General features: G+C 43.8%; 2 protein-coding genes and 1 non-coding gene across 4 annotated transcripts; all 3 read right to left on the bottom strand.

The window, feature by feature from the left end:
- Positions 1–328: 328 nt before the first annotated feature.
- On the bottom strand, positions 329–437 carry trnal-caa (transfer RNA leucine (anticodon CAA)). Its single transcript has 2 exons — positions 400–437; positions 329–374 (listed from the first exon to the last, which is right to left on the bottom strand). It is a non-coding gene; the product is annotated as a tRNA-Leu (tRNA).
- Positions 438–1,188: 751 nt separating this feature from the next.
- sestd1 (SEC14 and spectrin domains 1) lies at positions 1,189–10,089 on the bottom strand. 2 transcript variants are annotated; one of them, XM_054788221.1, is made up of 19 exons: positions 9,900–10,089; positions 9,538–9,687; positions 9,361–9,469; positions 6,907–6,997; positions 6,722–6,835; positions 6,189–6,302; positions 5,982–6,070; positions 5,745–5,800; positions 5,334–5,420; positions 4,755–4,912; positions 4,305–4,427; positions 4,035–4,229; positions 3,617–3,731; positions 3,381–3,546; positions 3,205–3,286; positions 2,994–3,116; positions 2,254–2,445; positions 2,058–2,161; positions 1,189–1,987 (listed from the first exon to the last, which is right to left on the bottom strand). In XM_054788221.1, exons 2-19 carry the CDS (start codon positions 9,608–9,610, stop codon positions 1,738–1,740), a joined length of 2,241 nt encoding a protein of 746 aa, XP_054644196.1. In that variant the 5' UTR covers positions 9,611–9,687; positions 9,900–10,089; the 3' UTR covers positions 1,189–1,737. The 2 variants fall into 2 exon arrangements, with proteins under 2 accessions (XP_054644196.1, XP_054644195.1); XM_054788220.1 differs by having other exon boundaries at positions 9,538–9,610.
- Positions 10,090–10,512: 423 nt separating this feature from the next.
- LOC129187666 (organic cation/carnitine transporter 2-like) lies at positions 10,513–13,990 on the bottom strand. Its single transcript, XM_054787250.1, has 11 exons — positions 13,778–13,990; positions 13,198–13,392; positions 13,035–13,138; positions 12,745–12,899; positions 12,506–12,677; positions 12,284–12,410; positions 12,116–12,216; positions 11,837–12,051; positions 11,424–11,606; positions 11,223–11,358; positions 10,513–11,119 (listed from the first exon to the last, which is right to left on the bottom strand). Exons 1-11 carry the CDS (start codon positions 13,988–13,990, stop codon positions 11,026–11,028), a joined length of 1,695 nt encoding a protein of 564 aa, XP_054643225.1. The 3' UTR covers positions 10,513–11,025.
- Positions 13,991–19,175: the final 5,185 nt, after the last annotated feature.

Below are 19,175 nucleotides of genomic sequence, written 5' to 3'. Positions count from 1 at the left end.
CTCCATTTGCTGTCCTGATATTATGTACATACAGTTTATGCCACTCTGTTTATGTGGGTGGAAAATAATAGTTGATTCAAGATGATTATGTAATTTACGGAGCCCCTGAATCGTGACTAATGCAGTTTATGAAATTAATCGTGCTAAATCCACCTGTGACATAGGATGATTAAAAAGACAATATCGGCCACTGTAGAAAGCTGATCCAAACAAAAAAGTACTACAAAGATGGCCGTGTAGCGTGGTTACCACGATTTAGCAAGTTAGTTAGTAAAAGAGACGATTGTATTTCGTGTTTATTGCACTTGAAAAGTGAAAAAAAAAGAATTGTCAGAAGTGGGATTCGAACCCACGCCTCCATTCGGAGACCAGAAGTCCCAACAGAGGAAGGTTTGTCACCTTGAGTCTGGCGCCTTAGACCGCTCGGCCATCCTGACAACTGACACACTCGCGCATTATTTGCATTTTTCACCTCAGCACTCCAATACAGCACGACCTTAACGTCACAATTTCCAACTACGAAGTTCTAAAGTTCTTTAATGTTCGCAAAAAGTGTGACGACGACGAGACAAGACTTAAGTCTTGTTAGCTTTTAGTCGCCCAAGCAACATCAGCAGCAACAAAAGTCAGACAAGTCAGTAACCGCTAATGTTTCTTTAAAATCCACACAGACAAGTGTTTTTACCACTTCTGATTAAAAATGTGCAACCAAATGGTTTTACCACCTATACTCGATTCACAGCAGGGGTGTACAAAGCGCGGCCGCGGCAAATTGTAGAAATAAAATTACAAAAATAAAGACGGCAACATGGGGTAACGTAAAATAGTGCAAGAAGGCACAATGTAAAGGTAAATGGCTTAAGTGTCAATACTAATAACTAACACAAAGTTTTGGCTGTAAAAACTATATAGAACGTTTGCTCCCTTTTTACAAAAATATCAAAATGCATCACTTTATTTTTCAGTCTGTAGCCCTCGGTGGGGAAAGTGTGGACACACCTAATTATATGTTATACATACCTTCCATGTGTAATGTTTGGCGTCGTGCAGATCTGGATCAGGCTAATGTGCGGCGGTTAAGAGTTTCTAGCCGGCAGGCGGCACTGTTTTTTGTTGGTGGTCGGAAATGTTGAGCACGTTCTTACAAAACATGAACAAAGTTAGCTAATAAAGACACGAGATGTATACGCATTTCCTAGGATTCTCAAGTCTGTAATAAAAAAAGCTTCTTTATTTTTATGATGTCACAATAATGTCATGAATATTAATGTTGGGGGAGAAGATCAAGCAGGCAAAGTCAACACATTCAACATTTGAGAATGTCTGCTTTAAAAAAAGTCAAATAAATTAAAAAACAAAAGCATTTATAGAAGGCACCAGCCCAGCAGAGGTCAAAGTTCAACTCAGTCCTGTGGGGGAGGTGGCAGAGAGAGTAGGTTTGAGTCCCACAAAGAAGGCAAGCCGCTCGAATGATCACCTGAATGCATCCTTCACTTTGACATCTCACCGAATGGCTCATGAAATGAGGTCACCTCGACCCCTTCCAAGCCCACTGCTTCATTCATGAATAAAAGCTGACAGTAACATGGGGGGAGAGGCACACAGGCAGGAGACAGGTCAAGCCCCGCCCCCTCATCAATACAAGGAGCATGCTAGGAAACAGGTCTCGTTTAATGGAAGCAAAGAAAAGAATCTGTTAGCATCAATTAGCTGCCTTGGCTAACCAGCTACAACCAGTCAGCACTCCTGCTCAGACACCTCATCCCTTGGCCTCGCTTCCTCTTCGTCCTCGTCATCATCATCATCTGGCTCCTCCTTCTCGCTGAGTTCTTCCCCGATGACGTCCAGCCCATGAAGCCCATCTCCACGCTCGCCAACCTCCGCCCCTTGCAGCTGCAGCCGCCGCTCCTCCACCAGCAAGAGGCGCTCTCTGATGCCCTCAGCTGCTGCCGCCGTGTCACCCGGACTCCCAAAACACTGCTCGCTCCTGACGTCGCACACAGAACTACACTTAGTGTGCGGGCGTTTATGTGTGTAAGTGACAACCATGCACGTACCCATCCGGGAAGATGACGGACATGCTCAGTCTGTCCAACAGAGTTTTCCCTGAAGTGTCGACATCATCCAGAGACTCCACCGCCACATGCTGCTCCTGTAACACCTGAACCACACACACGCAGACAAGTTAGCAATCAGCAGCAGCATCTGTATGTGCTTGCTATGGAATCAGTTCACACTTTTAAAAGCTCTCACCCTCTCAGCTGCGTTGTGGAAATCAAGCGCAAGCTCCAAGCGATGCTGGCGCTCATCGGCACTGACACTGAACTGCTTCCACACGCGGTTGAGTCTGGGTAGGGTGTCGCCGGACGAGCGTGTGGTGCAGCGCAGCGACTGACACAACACCACCGTCGCCTGAAGCAGCTGGCGGCCGTAGTCGTATGTGCTCTAGTGGAAACGAGGGGGAAAAGTAAAGGATGTCAGCATCACCGCTTATTAGGTTTTCCTGCCTTCATCTTTTAACCTGGAAGTCAATCAAGGATCTCAAAGGTTTTACATGCACTCAGAGGAGCAACGGTCAAGGACCTAAGAGTGAGGAGTGAGTACTGAGAAATAGAGGAGTGAGGAAGCATGAGCTAGGATTAAGGACAGAGGAGCAACAAGATAGCACTGGGACCAAGGTGATAGGCGTGTGTAAGCCTTGAGGACCAAGGACCAAAAGATCTTGGACAGAGCACCAAAGAACAAGGCGTGAGTAAGGACTGAGAAATGAGGAGCTAGGATGAAAGGTGGAGGCGGAGCAAAGCTTGAGGAGTAAGGGCCAAGGAGCTAAGGATTAAGGCGCTAAGATTGAGTGAGGTTTGAGGACCAAAGATCAAAAGACCTAGGCCAGAGGACCACATTACAAGGAGCAAGGACTAAGAAAGCAAACGGCAAAAAGTAAAGGGCATGTGAGCAGACCATGTGACACTGTTGTATGTCGCTTCCTGTCTCACCTGAGCTACATCCACAAACTTCCTGTGTTTGTCCAACATGGACTTTGTCTCTTGGGAGTCATCACCAAGTCTCACATGCGTCTTTAACAGAGCGTCCAGCAGCTCACCAAGCCACTCCACTGCCTGCTCTCACACACACAAATAGATATATATATGAAGATGTGCACGTGTGAAGGAAGCACAGTGATGTCATGTGATGTCTTCCTTCCACCTGCAGAGCATCTTCTTCACATTTGAACAACTGGACCATCTGAAGCATCTTCAGCCTCCTCACGTCCACCATGTCCTCACACCTGACACACACACACACACACACACAGAAAAATGACACTCTTGGGCCACATTATTAGGTACCAGGGCAAAGTAGAGGTCGGAGGCGAGTGTTACCTCTGTTTACGTAGTTGCATCTCCTCCATGACAGCGTGAATCTGCTGAATATTCTCCTGTTGTTCTCCGGCTGGACTCTCGCCCTCGTCCAGCGGCCATGAGGCTTGGCTGCACATCTGCTCCAACAAGAGTGTCCCCTTTTGACGCAAGGATGCAAGCCCCGACTCTGCAGGGAAAGCAGGGGTCACAGCAAAAAGCCCAATCACAGATTTGTGTCTTTAGAAAAAAATACTAACCCACGCTCTGCAGCTTCTCCTCCAGCAGTTTGAGGTTCTGCTGAATGGCAGAGCCGTCCGCCGGTGCCACGTCTGCACAGAGCATGCCCAGTAGACCGTCCAGCTGCTGGGACAGCTGGGATATCACAAACAGACATGCATACTAATTTTAACTGTCGTGTCAATGGACCATGTTGGTGCTAAGCTAAGGTAAAATATGCTAAGCTAAGATGAAGATACAGAGGAAGTATTCCATTTGAGATACAGCCAATAAATCAAGGCCTAGTTTAGAAGGTTTACATTCAAGCTAGACCAGTCCAGGGTGTATCCCGCCTCTCGCCCGAAGTCAGCTGGGATAGGCTCCAGTATACCTGTGACCCTAGTGAGGATAAGCGGCATAGAAGATGGATGGATGGACAATCAAGCTAAGCTAGGTCACCTCCTGTGCGGCGCTGTGAAAGCTATGCGCCGCCTGCAGGACGTTCTGTCGGCTCTCCAGTTGCGCCGCCTGCTGGTAGCAGACGTCGCTCAGCTGCGTCTGCAGCGCCTTCAGCTCTGCCACTTCCTCTTCTTCACCGCCGCTTAGCAAGGCAGCGATCTGCTGGTTCAGCTCCACGTAGACGGCAAACCACTCCTGTGTGCGCATGTGAGTATGTGAGGTGATGGCACAGTCCTGTCAGTGTGTTTGTGTGTGCGTGCTCGGACGTACGCTGTGCTGGCTCTCGATCTCTTCGTGTTTCTGTTGCAGGGCCTGCGCTGCTCGTATGGAGTCTCCAATGGCCTGGTGGGTCTTCAGCAGCTCGGAGCCCGGACCCTGCAACCATGTGACCACCTAGTGGGACACAGAGCACGCTATTTAACCAGGATGGAGGTGGCAACTTGGGGAGAGCGAAGATTTCACTTCCGGATGTCGTGTGTGTGATTGTATTTGGCAGGTCAGCAGTGTCTTACACACACACGCACGCACACCCACACACACAATGTGTTATCTAGAACTAGGCCACCAGCAGCCCCCTGCCCCAAATCCTCCAGGCTAGCGACCGACATGCTGATGATACCATGGCAACCCCAGGCTCATCTCCAAGATTCTCTCTGCACTAACAATTTGTGTCTGTGCGTGTGAGCGTCCAAGACTGCAGACAGGAAGTGTGCGTGTCACCTGCATGACTTTGGCGTGGATGTCGTCCAGCTGAGAGCGCTTGCTGCGTTGGCGACACACCTCCTGGTAGCGGGTATACTGCTCCCTGAGCGAGTCCAACAGCTTCATGACCTGAGGCTGGGCCAGAAGCTCCTCCTCCATGGGTCGCCATGTTGGACCTGGAGGTCAGACAACGCGGTCAGATTCGGGGATGCGTGGAACCATTGAGGACACGTGAAGCTTTGGAGCGTCTCATGTGGACGCAGGCCAACAGCTGGCAGAGACACTTGACAGCCCATCTGGACCTGGACCAGCATGGCTCAGTCAAGCTGATCGGCGTATGTTGGAAAAATGCTGCAGGGATTTGATCCCATTCCACAGCAGCCTACTTTGGAAACAATCCTTACACTTAGGGCCTACTTCGGAATCGGTTTCACGCAACCAATCAATCCTTAAACACCCATCCTTCCTGTTTACATGCTGAAAATACATACTAGCAATCAGCACCTTCGCTAAACCACATCACACAAACATGGCTAGCATGACAGTACCAGGTTGTGTTATGTTAGTACCAGGCTGGCAGAAACTCATCTTCCTCACCTCCTTGTCCTTGTCCTCCTGCGCCTCCTCCTCCTCCCTCTGAACCGTTAAAACGTCTCTGCTGCAGCTCTGACAACAGCTCATGACCTACACACACGCACACGCACACACAGAAACAGATGGACAAAAGGAGAGAAGAAAGTGTGTTTGACTGAGAGCAAGGAGGAGGATGGTACCATAAACAAAGATTCCTTTAACACACACGCACACACACGCGCGCGCACACACACACACACACACACACATCTAATAGGGTGAAAGGAGCAGATGTTTTAATTATGTGGACCAGCTAAAATGTTCTTACAAAGACAAATGTCACAACAAAAAGGTGAGATGTCAAGGTTTGTGTCACACAGAAACCCACACTTCCTCCATCTTTGTATCCTCAAATTAAGTTACGATCACATTTACCTGTCTGGAGGACAGTCTCTGGGTCAAAGGACGGAAGGAGGATACTATCAGCTGACCTACACACACACACACACACACACACACACACACAAAACAGTTAAACTACAAGATACTAGAAGAAAGGTCCTAGTATGAGGTTGGTTCCTGAACTAGCACAAAGTAAAATATGCAGTATGTCATGTACCGTCATCATAAACATACGTTGGACAACGACACAGAAGACAGTAAAGCACATACTTGTCCTTGTCGGCACTCTTGTCACTGTCATTAATGATTGACAGCTCGTCCAGCAGTGATGTCGATTCCTTGGTGAACTTCTCAAACACCTGACACACACACACACACACACACACACACACGCAGAGGAAGTTCAGTCTCCATGGCAACATGCACATATTATTGAATACTTTGTTGTTTTTTTTTTTAACAAGAACATTTAGTGACCAGTCTCTTGCTGAGCCAGTCGCTGTGGTCGTAGTCCAAACCTCCTCCGAAGTCGTCCGTCAGCTGAGAGGGTTCAATGTAGCGAGTCAGCTTATTGGCCGAGACCAGGATCACCTGGTAGGAAGCAGGACAGGAAGAGACACCTTGACTGTGGAACATTCCAAGATGATCCATCCCGCTCTGGTTACCATGGAAACGGCAGAGGAGCCAACACACGAAGAGAAGTGGGTCGCCATGATGACTGGTGTGTGTTGGTGTCGTCGTGAAGGAGGATGACCCACAATCACACACACATCATTTAATCCTAATAATGGACATGTCGGGCTCTGTCCCAAATTGACTACTTCCATCAGGACACTTCGATAAGTGTAGTGTGCAGTTGCACACTGACACACTCAAAAGACCAAGTGTAGCGACGAACGCAAGCCAATTGAGACACAGCCTGTGACTTTCGTATGAGCAGAGTATCGTTCAGCTCCTCCCCATCCACAAAAACATAGCAACACCTGACATAACACCGCTAGTCTGCTTACCTCAAAGCCCAGACGGTCTTTCTCCTTCCAGAAGCAAAAGTGCGTCACTTTCTTGTCCCAGAATTCATCAGGCTTCACCACACACACCAGCGACACCTCAGCTGGGATGACATTCTACGATGGTGGCCATGCATTGTTAGCGTGTTCGCAAGATAGTGTGTGTGTGTGTGTGTGTTGGTGCGTACCTGCAGCATGAGCACCACTGTCTTGACCGTGTTCCACTGCGACCTGCGGCCGTCCACGATGACGGTGAAACCACGCGCCTTACACTTGTCACTGACGAGACATACACATTTAGGGGTGTCCCAATACAACTTTTTTACTTCCGATCCGATTCGATCTAGTACACGCTAGCACACTCTGTTGTTGTGATCACGTGGGTTCTGCATGATGAATAGAAGTGATGGCGCGGAGTCTAGGATGGACTGCTCGTATCGCAGTGCCAATGTCTGAGATTTTAGATTGGGCCGATATAATCCTATATTGTTTTTTTTGGGCTGATATCAGGTCGATATCCGATAACGGATCGGGACACCCCTAATTACATTGTTACAGTCAAACCTCAGTGTTTGAGAAAAAATGTCTCCATAATTTTGCCCCGGTTTTCACACAATGTCTCGGTTATTGTACAACATTGCGTGTAACAAACTACCGCAAATTACGGTGTATAAGGCGCTACTTTTTTCATAAACTTTGAACCCTGCAGCTTATACAGCGGTGCGGCTAATTTTTGGCTGAATGCCAATCTCGTGGCATTTCCTTTACTTCAGAACTAATAATTGTTTAAATACTGTGCCCTCACGAGTCAGTGAGCAAACTGTAGCTCTTTAGCAGAAGCCAATCACGAGCTACTGTATCAGTGCACTCACAACAAGCTTGTCAACACATTGGGAAGCGCAGGAGGTCTTGTCATCTTACCATTAACACTAAACTCATCACACAGCAACTTAACACTCAAAAAGTATAACTTACAAATATAAAAACAGGTACCAATATGACTTTCATATAAAAAAAAAACAAATTTTCCCACAATGCATTGCATCTGATTAATGCATTCATTGGGGTGGTGCAATGGCGTCAGCCTCCCTCTGGGATCCTCTGGCTTGCGAGTTGCGAGTGCCAACAATTTCATAAAGAAAGTGAGAAACACTATTGAATTAAAAAAAAAAAAGAACACATCGCAAAGTACGAAGATGGTGTCTCCTCCTCTCCGCTCCTGGCCAACAAGTCTTCAATAAAAAGGTACAAATTATCTTAAATGTTAATTTATCCATTTCATTCAATGGTGTCGTTGTTTTCTGCATGTGAAACTATAATTATAGTCTATGAAAATGTTTTTGTTAATACCTTTGGGTATCTGTAATGGGTTAATTGGATTACATCATTTTAGAAAAATTGCTTCTGTTTTCATAAAAGTATTTTTTTTGTCGGACGTTTTGAAACAAAATAATAACGTAAACCAAGGTACCACTGTATTTCTGTTTCTGAAAGTCTGATAATGTGTCTCAAATAGAATACTTCTGATAGTACACTTCAGTAAGTATTAGGGGTGTCATGGGACACTCAGTTCACAAAACGAACAAAACACTCAGCAGGTATTATGTTAGATACAACATCTGCACTGTGCAAGTTAGCCAGGGCTCCAGCACCAGCAAAGCAAAGAACACTACAAATTTGAGGCAACACCTAAAAGTAAATCACAAAGTGGCATGTCCTTATGTTGACAGAGTTACTAATTAAACTTCCTTATTTTCATTTAGTAGTGTTCCGCTTCTTTGTGTTGAATCGTATTTAGGGTGTTCTAAGAATTTATATTCATGTACAGTATATACAGTATCCTGTGTGTATACATTTTATTTCATACAGTATATAACCGATATATCGGTTAATAGGCCAATATATTGGATACTGGCTGATATCAGATATCGGCTTTTTTCCAGCCCCAATATTGGCATCGAGCCCCAAAATCCCATATCACTCCTGCTCCAGTGGTAAGCAAGAAGATTATACAACAGGAGAGCCGACTCGGCATCCACTTCCATATTATGCCCTGGGCGGGTTTGGCTGCCATTATAAGGGGCAGAATCCAGAAAAATTGCATTGAAAACATGTCCTCGGCACACTCCTCAGCCATTAATTGCTCAAATAGACGGTCCAAAAGACCAGATTTGTCATATTTCAAGTTCCCCAAAAACAAAGGCAGGTATGTGTGCTGTAGATGTATTACACTGGTTGTAAATAAACACAACATGGAACAAGACTTAAGTGTATATTGTGTGGGACTCCCACACAATATATCTTTAAGCTAATTTGTTTCTCTGGGTGATTAGTTGAATTAATGATTGTTTTCTTATATACATACTGAATGATATATAATAATAATAATGTTGCTTGTTAAGCCTTAGTAACACTGTAAGGGAAAAAGCTATATATATTTTTAATAAATTGTCATTTATTTCTTTAATAAATTACAGTTATTATGATGAAGTGTTAGTATAGAAGAGCGCCAGTTGAGACACAGCCTGAGACTTGATCAGCTCAGACTGTCTGGGAAACGTCCCATCATCAGTCAATATGAAATAAACATGTCCAAGTCACAGTGATCCTTTAAGCCTGATGTACAGTTCGTGTGTGTCTACCTTGGGATGCTAAGCAGATAGTCCAGCGTGTCGCTCAGCTCCTCCATGCTGGTCTGATCAGAGCCAAGAGGGATGGTCAGAATCAGACCACTGCGCCGGTCTTTGCCACCTGAAAGACATTTTTTGTTAAATAGTCTCAAAATGTGCACTTGCTGTCCAAAAAGTGGGTGCGTGTACCTGACAAGAAGGCAAGCTTCTTTTTGAGGACCGGCAGGATGCTGCTGGCTTCCATTCTAACCTGCTGAGACATCTGTCCAGACACGTTAGTGGACCAGAAGTTGACTGTAGAAGGTCCACGCGTCCAACACAGCCTCAGAGTGTTGTTCACTAGTGACACAATCACTGTAGTTTAAGGAGTAGCTGTCAGATCATCTTCATAAACCATGTGTCTTCGGTCGGACTCGGTTTGTTCCGGCTGAGCTCGGCTCGGCCCAGAGACAATGACCTACATTCACCAGCAGCCGAATCATCCGTCTCCGTATCGATAACTCGGCGATCAATCAGTAACGACTATCGAGCTAACTATTGTCTTTACGTACCTTTCAGTCAGATCTTTGGCATTCTGCGGGATTCGGTCTGTCTCCCAGAAGTTTCCTCTTGATCCAACGGTTTCCCTCCAGATGTTGAAGGTTTTTTCGCACCCCGCAGGGTGAAGATTAGCGGCTCTGCTCTGCTAGCTGAGAAGCAGAAACAGGCGGTGTTGCAGCTGGCTGCTTGGTGCATGCGCAATGACGTGCCATGAAGGACTGCGTCTTCCGTTTTGGTGCTCTTCAAAATTAAAGGCTAATCTACGATTTCAAATCCATTTTCTATTAGGTGACCATTTATTTATCCCTATACAATATACATTAGGTGTATATATAAAAATACAACGTCGTATACAGTTAAATATATTGCCCCAAAACTACATTTTACTCACTCGTTAGACTCGTTTCACAATTTTTTTATTTTATTTTATTTTTTTTTTTTTACCAGATTCTGAAACAGTCCTCCTCTCCTTCACTGTCTTCAACTTTTGGATATTTTGTAAAAACATTCTCATATATTTTTTATGAGCTTACATCACTTATGCATACAGTACAAGTCAAACGAGCACACGTAGACTTACAATTATTTTATTTTTAAGGTGTCTGCATAAAATATATACTGTACTGACGTATATCCAAGGCGGGGCCACAGAAAGAAAGACCACCCCTTTTCAGTTCATATCCCTGAGAAGTTGAAAGACTACACGAAAAAAGTAACATTTTTCTTTTTTAATAGTATGGGTATTTTATTTTTGCTAACTACTATATACTACTACTAACTAGCTACTGTATATATATATATATATAGAGAGAGAGAGAGAGAGAGAGATTTTACTGAAACAAAAATGGAACATTTACTAATGATCCATTTACATGACATTCTCATAGGCTCCAGCACACCAGTGAACAAGCAGACAAGCGGTACAGAAAATGGATGGATGCTCCTTAGCATTTCAGTTCATTTCCATGTAACAGATGAAACGTAAGCTACATTTACACTTTTCAGGAAGTTACACCATCTTTGTGTTACAATGGAATTTTTCCGTTCATTTAAAAATTCTCTAAGCTTTAGCGTGTCAGCGGCTCCTAGTCCCATCTGGTGGACAACATGTGAAAACAGCGCCATTCAGCAGACGTGTTAAAAGTGACTTGTGAGGACGATCTCAGGCATTGATGTTTGATCCTCAGCGGGTTTCACTTCATCATTTGCACCACAAGGCGTGCATGGACACCTGAGAGGACGAGAGCTGTATGCTTACATGTCACACAGCTAATTTAGCTACTGATAGCTGCTAACATAGCAGATTTTAGGCTAGCATGTGCAGTGCCACTCACCTCTGCGTGGGTGCCATCTGTTGGATGGTGTCAGGAAGCGGCCTGCTGAAGGTCTCGGGCAGGAAGACGCACAGAACAACGCCGAGGACTGACAGAGAACCAACGATGATCCACGGCAGGTACTGACTGAACACGGCTGCAAGACAAATATTCAGTATCGTGTGAGAAGGTCTGGTGGAAGATCACCTGAGTGTGATTTACCCAGCTGCAGCAGGTAAGGCGACACAGAGGAAGCCATTCTGGAGAAGGTGGCACAGGACGACATGGCTGTATTCCGGATCACCGTGGGGTATAGCTCACCACTGTAAGTGTACAAGACGCTGATGCCCGCCAGGACACCAAATTTACCCACCATAACCAGGAACAAGGTTACCTGTGGATGACCTGCAGGATGATGACAATACACACTGACCAAAGTGCACTAGGAAATAGGTACACTGTGCACACTACGCACTTTGTTCCCTTCTGGTACATAGCCAAGATTGTGACTATTTAGTGTGGTAAGTGTGCATCACTGCGCACTCACCATTTTTAAGTGCACAGCAGTTATGCACTCAAAAGAAGTGTAAGTATGTAAATGTGCAAACTGAGACACCGGCTACACACACACTCACTGTTCATGGTGATCTGAATGAGCAGCAGCGCTAGCGCCCCCAGCAGGGAGAAGCCAGCGAAGGACAGGCGGCGATGAAGATAACGCACCGCCAGCCAGCTAGCGGCATACGATGGCAGCTCCACCAGCGACACCGAAAAGTAGGTGAGGAAGGGGTTGCCATTCAGACCGGACATGTTGAAAGACGTGCCGAAATAGCTGACGTTGAGGGAGAACCTGACAAAAGACAAGAACGTTACCTGTGGGGGTCAGAGGATAGGTGGACACTATCAGAACACACCAGACCAGCCACAGGATGAGCGTGACGTGGCGAACTTTCCGTGTCCTCAGCATGTCCAAAAAACCCACAGACCGGGACTTGTGCCTTGCTGGGTTTTCCACCTGCAGAGACTCCCCACAGTGACCACCCAAGATAGTCGTTTGGACCTGGACCACAAGGCATCCTCACCTTGGCAGGGTTGAAGATGATTTGTGGAGCTTCCACACGGTTCTCCAAGGCCGCCGACCTCAGCAGAATTTCAGCCTCTCTCTGACGTCCATGAGACGCCAGCCAGCGAGGAGACTCAGGCAGAAGCCTACACAAGATTTTCTCAGTGGATCAGGTCCAACGTGTGGACGTACATGTGGATTTATTGGACATGAAGTGGACGTTCCAAGGAGAGCTCCTCACCACCACAGTGGCACACAGGCCAGACCAGGCACGGCCAGGATCAGCGCCAGAAGACGCCAGGTTTGGGTCAGGTAGGCGGTGCCAGGCAGCAGTAACATGCCCAACACGTAAGAGAAGGGCAAAACCAGGCTGGAGAACAGAACTCTGGTTGGACCCATCAGGATCTCTGAGCCTGTGCACAAACAATCAGAACGTGTCCATTCTAGAGCCTTGTCGGAACAAGAAGCAAAAAGACAGACCAAGCACGAAGATGATGACATAGCAGCTAATTTGTCCCAAGCCCAGCATGAAGAAGAGGATGGTGAAGACCTCCCAGGACGGCGCCAGGGCCAAAGCACTGCTGAAGATGCTGAGCATGGCGATGGAACCCAGTAGAACCGGCTTCCTGCCCACCCTGAAGAAGGAAAACACATTTTTGTCATGTGACTCAAGGCACGGGTGGAGGTACTAGGCTAACATCTCAGCTTCAACGAAACATTGTTGGCATTGTTAGCATTAAAGCTAAACAACAAGGAGGAAGAGGAGGTACCTGTCAGAGATCTGACCCGAGATGAAGCATCCACACAGTCCACCCAAGAAGTAGGCAAAAGAGGTCAAAGGTGCTTTCCACTCGTCCTCACACACCAGACTAAACTGAGGAAGGGATGATGTGATCATGTGACCAAGATAAGGAAGAAGAGCAGCAGCAGTACCTCAGTGACAACAGTGGACTCGTAGTGCTCCTTGCTAAAGGTCCAACCGTCCTTACAAACTTCCTGCTTCAGGCCCGACAGCAGGACGTCTAATCCTGGTCCGGGACCTGGTTCTAGTCCCAGTGCACTCTGGTTCTGGATGAAGGCCAGCTCAAAGCGGTGACAACTGCTGCGCCGCATGTGGCCTTCGACCAGCTGAGCAAGAACATCAGGTTAATGTCTGATCAGCATCACGCCAAACTGGACCGGTTCTAACCAAACTCAGAGTCCAGGAAGGAGCTAAAACGTAAATAATTAAGTAATTTTTGTAACATAACAGAACTAGTGTTAAGAACTTAGAATTAAACACGCCGGAGCACCAAAACGTTCAGGAAAAAAACTGCCTCAGTGGTATAAACCGTCAGTTCAGCGAGGAAAAGGGCTAAGAGGAAAAAGTGATCATAACCATAGAACAGGAAATGAAACATATTAAAGCATATGACTGCTCACTACAAGATGAGCAATACAAGTTATGAAATATCAATTATATACACACATTCTATGAAAATAAACTTGTTATGCACGACAAACTGCTTCTGACCTGGACTGGGATGCTGGTTTGGATCCAGTCCTGGCTCAGGTTGGCGTGGGCGGGGATGCTGCAGGTGTGCACGGGCGTTGCCAGCAGGAAGAAGGGTGACATGACGTTGTATCCCGTGGGAATGACAGCAAGACACAGCAGGGACAAGACACGTCTCTGGTAGGGACCCCAGGTCTTCAGGAAGGACACCAGGTCCTCGTAGTCCTGCATCATGGACCCCCTTGCTTCTTTTTATGTTTAATATTACTTTACCTGTAAAAAGGTACCTCTATGTGTAAAGTATACATACATAAATATACATGGTTAATATGTCTTCTCTTCAAAGTGCCTGAAAAACATGAGTGAGAGTTCACATTCGGCCTTTTAAGTGGACCTCACAAACTCCTCCCACCTTACTCCACCTCCTCTTCATCACCTGACACCACTCCTATAAGGACATTGGGGCACACTGACATCTTTATAAATGTTATGTTATGCTCATATCTGTCAACCCTCCCGTTTTTCCCAGGGACCTCCCATATGTTGCTTTCTTTTCCTGCCGTTTAAATTGAAACGACACATTTAAATTCTTGTCAGAGCTACTTTTGCAAAATGAAAATGGCCAAGAGCTACTCATTTGTGTACCATAGATGTTCATAGCTTATGTCAACCTAAACAAAGCAAATATGCTTGTTTTACCAGAACATTAACAAAATGCCGGTATCCACAACTCACATTTCATATTTCACAGTGCATTTCCTTCTAGCGTTCTCACATTATTACCTGAAAACAAGAATGAAAAGCAGCCTTGCGGGGGCCTCATGTGGTCGTGCGTGGTTGCCTGGCCGCGGGCACCACGTTGGTGACCTGGCGTAGCGCATTGGTAGCGTGGCTGTCAGGTCTTTCAATGTTAATGCTAATGTTATGTTGTGTTATGTTATGTTATGCTATGCTACATTAATGTTCATGACAGCTGTGGGAGAAAGTCTGTGTTTTTGCAAGGATTAAGTTTTTAAATCCAAGTCTCCGGTCAAGTCTCAAGACAAAGACGTGTCAAGTCATGTCCGAAGTCATTGGCGTGTAATTTTCAAGTCCTTACGAGTCATAAGTACAGTTTATTGTTTACCAAATAATATACCATTGTTAATTTTGCATTTTTGCTCATGTTATTTAAAAAATAATTAATAAATCTTGCTGTTTTGAGGTTGAATATGGCCTATTATTAGTTAAAACACATGCATATTTAAGCATAATACACATTTTTTGCCTAAATAAAGCATTTTCAAGCATAAAAATGACTAAAGGAACTAAAATACAACGATAAGGCATATCAAGATGCATTCAATGACGTGGTTGAAATGTAGTATTCTAAAGTGGTCGCTCGGTGTCACCAGTAATGTTACTGTAATGTTTGGTGAAACACCCAAGAGACTTGATCAAAATAATCCAATATTGTCATTTAATATACATGCTTTACACTACATCTAATTAAACGATGACATTTACCATATATGGTGCTGGTCATGTGAACATATGTCAAGAATCGCGATCTTCAACAACGTGAAGTAGCACTTGACATAAGGAAATGTAGATATTTTTCAACCTATCAAAGTATGACATTTACTATGACATCAGAGCATCGATAAATTAGCTACCTTTAATCATTTAAAGCGGGGGTGCTCACACTTTTTTAGCCTTCGAGCTACTTTGAAAATGACCAAGTCCCAAAGATCTACCTACTACTAGAAAGTATATATATATTTACTATATTTATTGTAATAAAATATGAGTAGGTATTTATGTATGTTATACATGTATATCAGAAGTGCACACACTTTCTCAGCATGCAAGTACAAGTCAAAATGATCTACCTCTTTCTATAAAACATATAACATATACAAAATGTAACCAATAAACTCTGAAATTCTATTGTAAATATGAATGATTAGTATTTCACATTCACATTTTCAAAGTTTACAGGTAATCAAAGTAGTTGCTATTATAATTCACTTCAATATGGAAATAAAGATAAAGATAACTCCTAAATAGTTGTGTACATAACCTGAGTACTGGTAATATGCCAGTCAAATTAGCTACGTAACGTTCATTAGGGCACACAGTTCATGCGTTACATCCAGTTAGCGTTTGCTATCAAACATTAGCGACATACAAGAATTTAAAATGATGATGCAAAAGACAATGCAGCCGAAGTCAAGACAACAGAGTGAAAAGGTTTTACCAGTGGGCCCATTTTTATTTTCATCATGAAATAATAGTTTAAGAAGCGAACGTGTAGAAAACACTGATTTCTGTAGTAGAGTTCATGACATGAAGCAAAGCCAGTAAACAATACACTTATTTCTTCGTAACTAGCCGCTACAAGTGAACAGATAACTTTAGTTATAGATATAGACATGTTACCGCAGAGTTAGTTCATCCATAATCACAATAATAAAGATGAAAGTTGCATCTTCGTGTGTAGCTTGAAACGCTGCGGGGGAAGCAAGCGCGAATCAGGAGGTGAGCTTAATATCAGCTGACTGATGTCATATGACAACTGCAAAGTGACGTTTATGCGATCGACCCAAACTACCTTGGCGATCTACCGATAGCTGGCGATCAACGTAATGGACACCTCTGCTCTAAATATTCCATTCATAAATCAGGAATCCCACTTCGCTGAAATTCACTTATCACGCTCAGGTCAAGAACCAATTGACCGCGATAAACAAGGGATCACTTACATTAGTTTGTTTAGATACCCGAAAAAACACACTTGAAACACGCTCACATGACGTTATTTACTCTACTTATCCACTTCAGCTAACTTTCTTTGTGTGCCACAACAGGTATTAGTCCAACTTACGGTTCTTTGTGCAACTGTAGCTGCCCAGCAAAGTTTGAAGTTGTCACTTCTCCGTCTGTTGCTCTCGTACTGCAGGTTTTGCACACAGCAATTCGTTTTTGGTTTGCACCTCTGTTTGTTCTTAAACCTGATGGATGCTAATAGATACAGTACATTAAAGATGTAGATTTTGTGGGTAAATTTGACATAACTGTCACTGTCAGTCTGACTCCAGTCCAAATCACAAATCCAACTTAAATGATGTGGTGTCTTTGAAGGCAGCCCCTCATTGCTTATAATAATGCGGTTAAAGTGTGTTTCAAATGCTCTGCTACTATTAAAGCGTTAGGGAAATAGATTTTTAGACATGCGTGCTCTCTCTTAGCTTGGTTTAAATTTTCAGTTACTCTGGAGCTGTTTATACATACAAATTAGGGCTGTCAATCGATTAAAGCAGGGGTAGGGAACCCATGGCTCGGGAGCCATATGTGGCTCTTTTGATGACTGCATCTGGCTCTCAGACATTTCTCAACATCATAAAATGTGTTTATTTTCATTTATTTTCCTGACATTTTAAAGTGAAACAGAAATCACAGTGTTAAAAATACATTAAAAATATGCATTGTAATGCATTTTAATCCATCCATTTGATTTTCTAGCGCAATGCCAGCTGTCCTTCCCATGTTTTCCTCCTTTAATCAAATAGTCAGCTAGCTAATTGTGCAGAGACAACCATTTTGACAAAAAAGGAAAAGAAACAAAGATACGGAGTAGGGCGCAAAACCATGCAGCACCAGAAGTCGCATTAATGGTAAAAAGTAATTAATTTATTATTGGTTAGCTTCAATATAACAACATTATTAAAAAGAATAAATTCAGAGACTTATTATCTTCTAAAATTGTTGGTCTTTCTTCAATATACACACATTTGGTTGTATTCGGTGTTAAAAAATATGATATGGCTCTCACGGAAATACATTTTAAAATATGTGACTTTCATGACTCTCTTTGCCAAAAAGGTTCCGACCCCTGGATTAAAGTATTTAATTGCGATTAATCACATTTTGCCCGTAGTTAACTCATAATTAATCACAAGTTATTGCAGATAAAAAGACGTTTTTATCTATAATAGGTGTACCCTTGAAAGGTAATTTTAAAGTTTTTATACACCAATCAACATGAATGTGGATACTATGTTTGTTTTGTTTTTTTAAACAGCTCAATGCAAAATGGACCTCCATGTATAAAAAACACGTTCTCGTCAAGCAAATAATCTGACAAAATATCATTGTGACTAACTAAAAACACCCAACAACCAAGTGAAATGAAAACAGGGTGTTGTGTTGTGATGGTATGTTTTCTTCTAATGTTCTGTTATGGTTTGTTGTGTGTACGTGACGTTAGTGGTGGTGATTAACGTGATGTTATGTTGTGTTTATAATGTTGTGTATGTTGTTTTATTGTAATGTTAAGTTACGAAGCTGACTTGTTTCCTCAACATTCAGGAGTAGGATCCGATTCACTGAATGAGAGACGATTAAGTAGCGTTCATAACAGTGCTAACGTGGGAATAACACAGTATTGTTTTCAGTCTGGTCCTCGTAAACAAGCTGCTAGCACACAATATCATTTATAAATATATTTTTATGGGTGTTACATTCACACGTGAATGAGTGCTGACCCACTTTCATTGGCCCAGAGTCCAAAACGTGATCATTCCTTATAGCGGTGTCATCACGGTGACCCGCTGGACTCTTGGCACACCTTTACCAGGCTAGTCATATATTAGCATATACAACAGCTCATCCATCAATGATTCATGTGTCCTGTCTGAGTGATGTGAACAGAAAGTTCATCATCAACAAACTCACCTCTTGGAAACACGTTAGCATCTTCGTGTCCAGTTATCTAGCAGATATTGAGCATGCGTGCCTGTGACGTACAAACACTAGTGTATGAAAGTGTTGAAAGACACTAACAGGAAGAACACACATCATGTCTCGTCGGCAACAAAACATATCCATAACCTTTCTACTAAATGTGATTTTCATTTTTCACGTGTTAAATGTTACGGCTAGCTGCGGTGTGAGGCGCTTCGACACAGGAGCATTATCCGGGATGGGATATAAAAGTGTTATTTTTTGTTATTAGTAACAGCATTTCATCTTTTTCTCATGACATTATGCCTTTTTGCTCTATTTTCCCCATTTTTCATATTACTTTGTTTCATTTTATTTCCGCCCTTTGGACGCTTTTATAGCTCTTCGTCAGGTTTAAGGGTGTGACGTGATGCCAACTTGGTGAGCAACCGCAACTTTCATCGTTTCTTCGGCGTGTCAGCTTCCTTCGTCGCAAGCGAACAATGGTAATTAAAGAGAGAAGTAGTGCTATAGCAGCTGGAATTAATGGATGAATTACAACAGTCATTTTTATTGCAAATGATCCAAAATCTGGGGAGAATGTGTTCACGTAAGGAGTCGTAAACACACAAGAAATAATGTTTTTCCGACAGGTAACATTTGAATAGGCCGCACTGTGGCCTAGTGGTTAGCATGTTGGCCACATGGTCAGAAG

This window comes from Dunckerocampus dactyliophorus, chromosome 9, assembly GCF_027744805.1.
Source record: "Dunckerocampus dactyliophorus isolate RoL2022-P2 chromosome 9, RoL_Ddac_1.1, whole genome shotgun sequence".
NCBI classification, from domain to species: Eukaryota; Metazoa; Chordata; class Actinopteri; order Syngnathiformes; family Syngnathidae; genus Dunckerocampus; species Dunckerocampus dactyliophorus.
The sequence above is the reverse complement of the archived record's forward strand: the minus strand, read 5'-3'. Positions and strand labels throughout refer to the sequence as shown.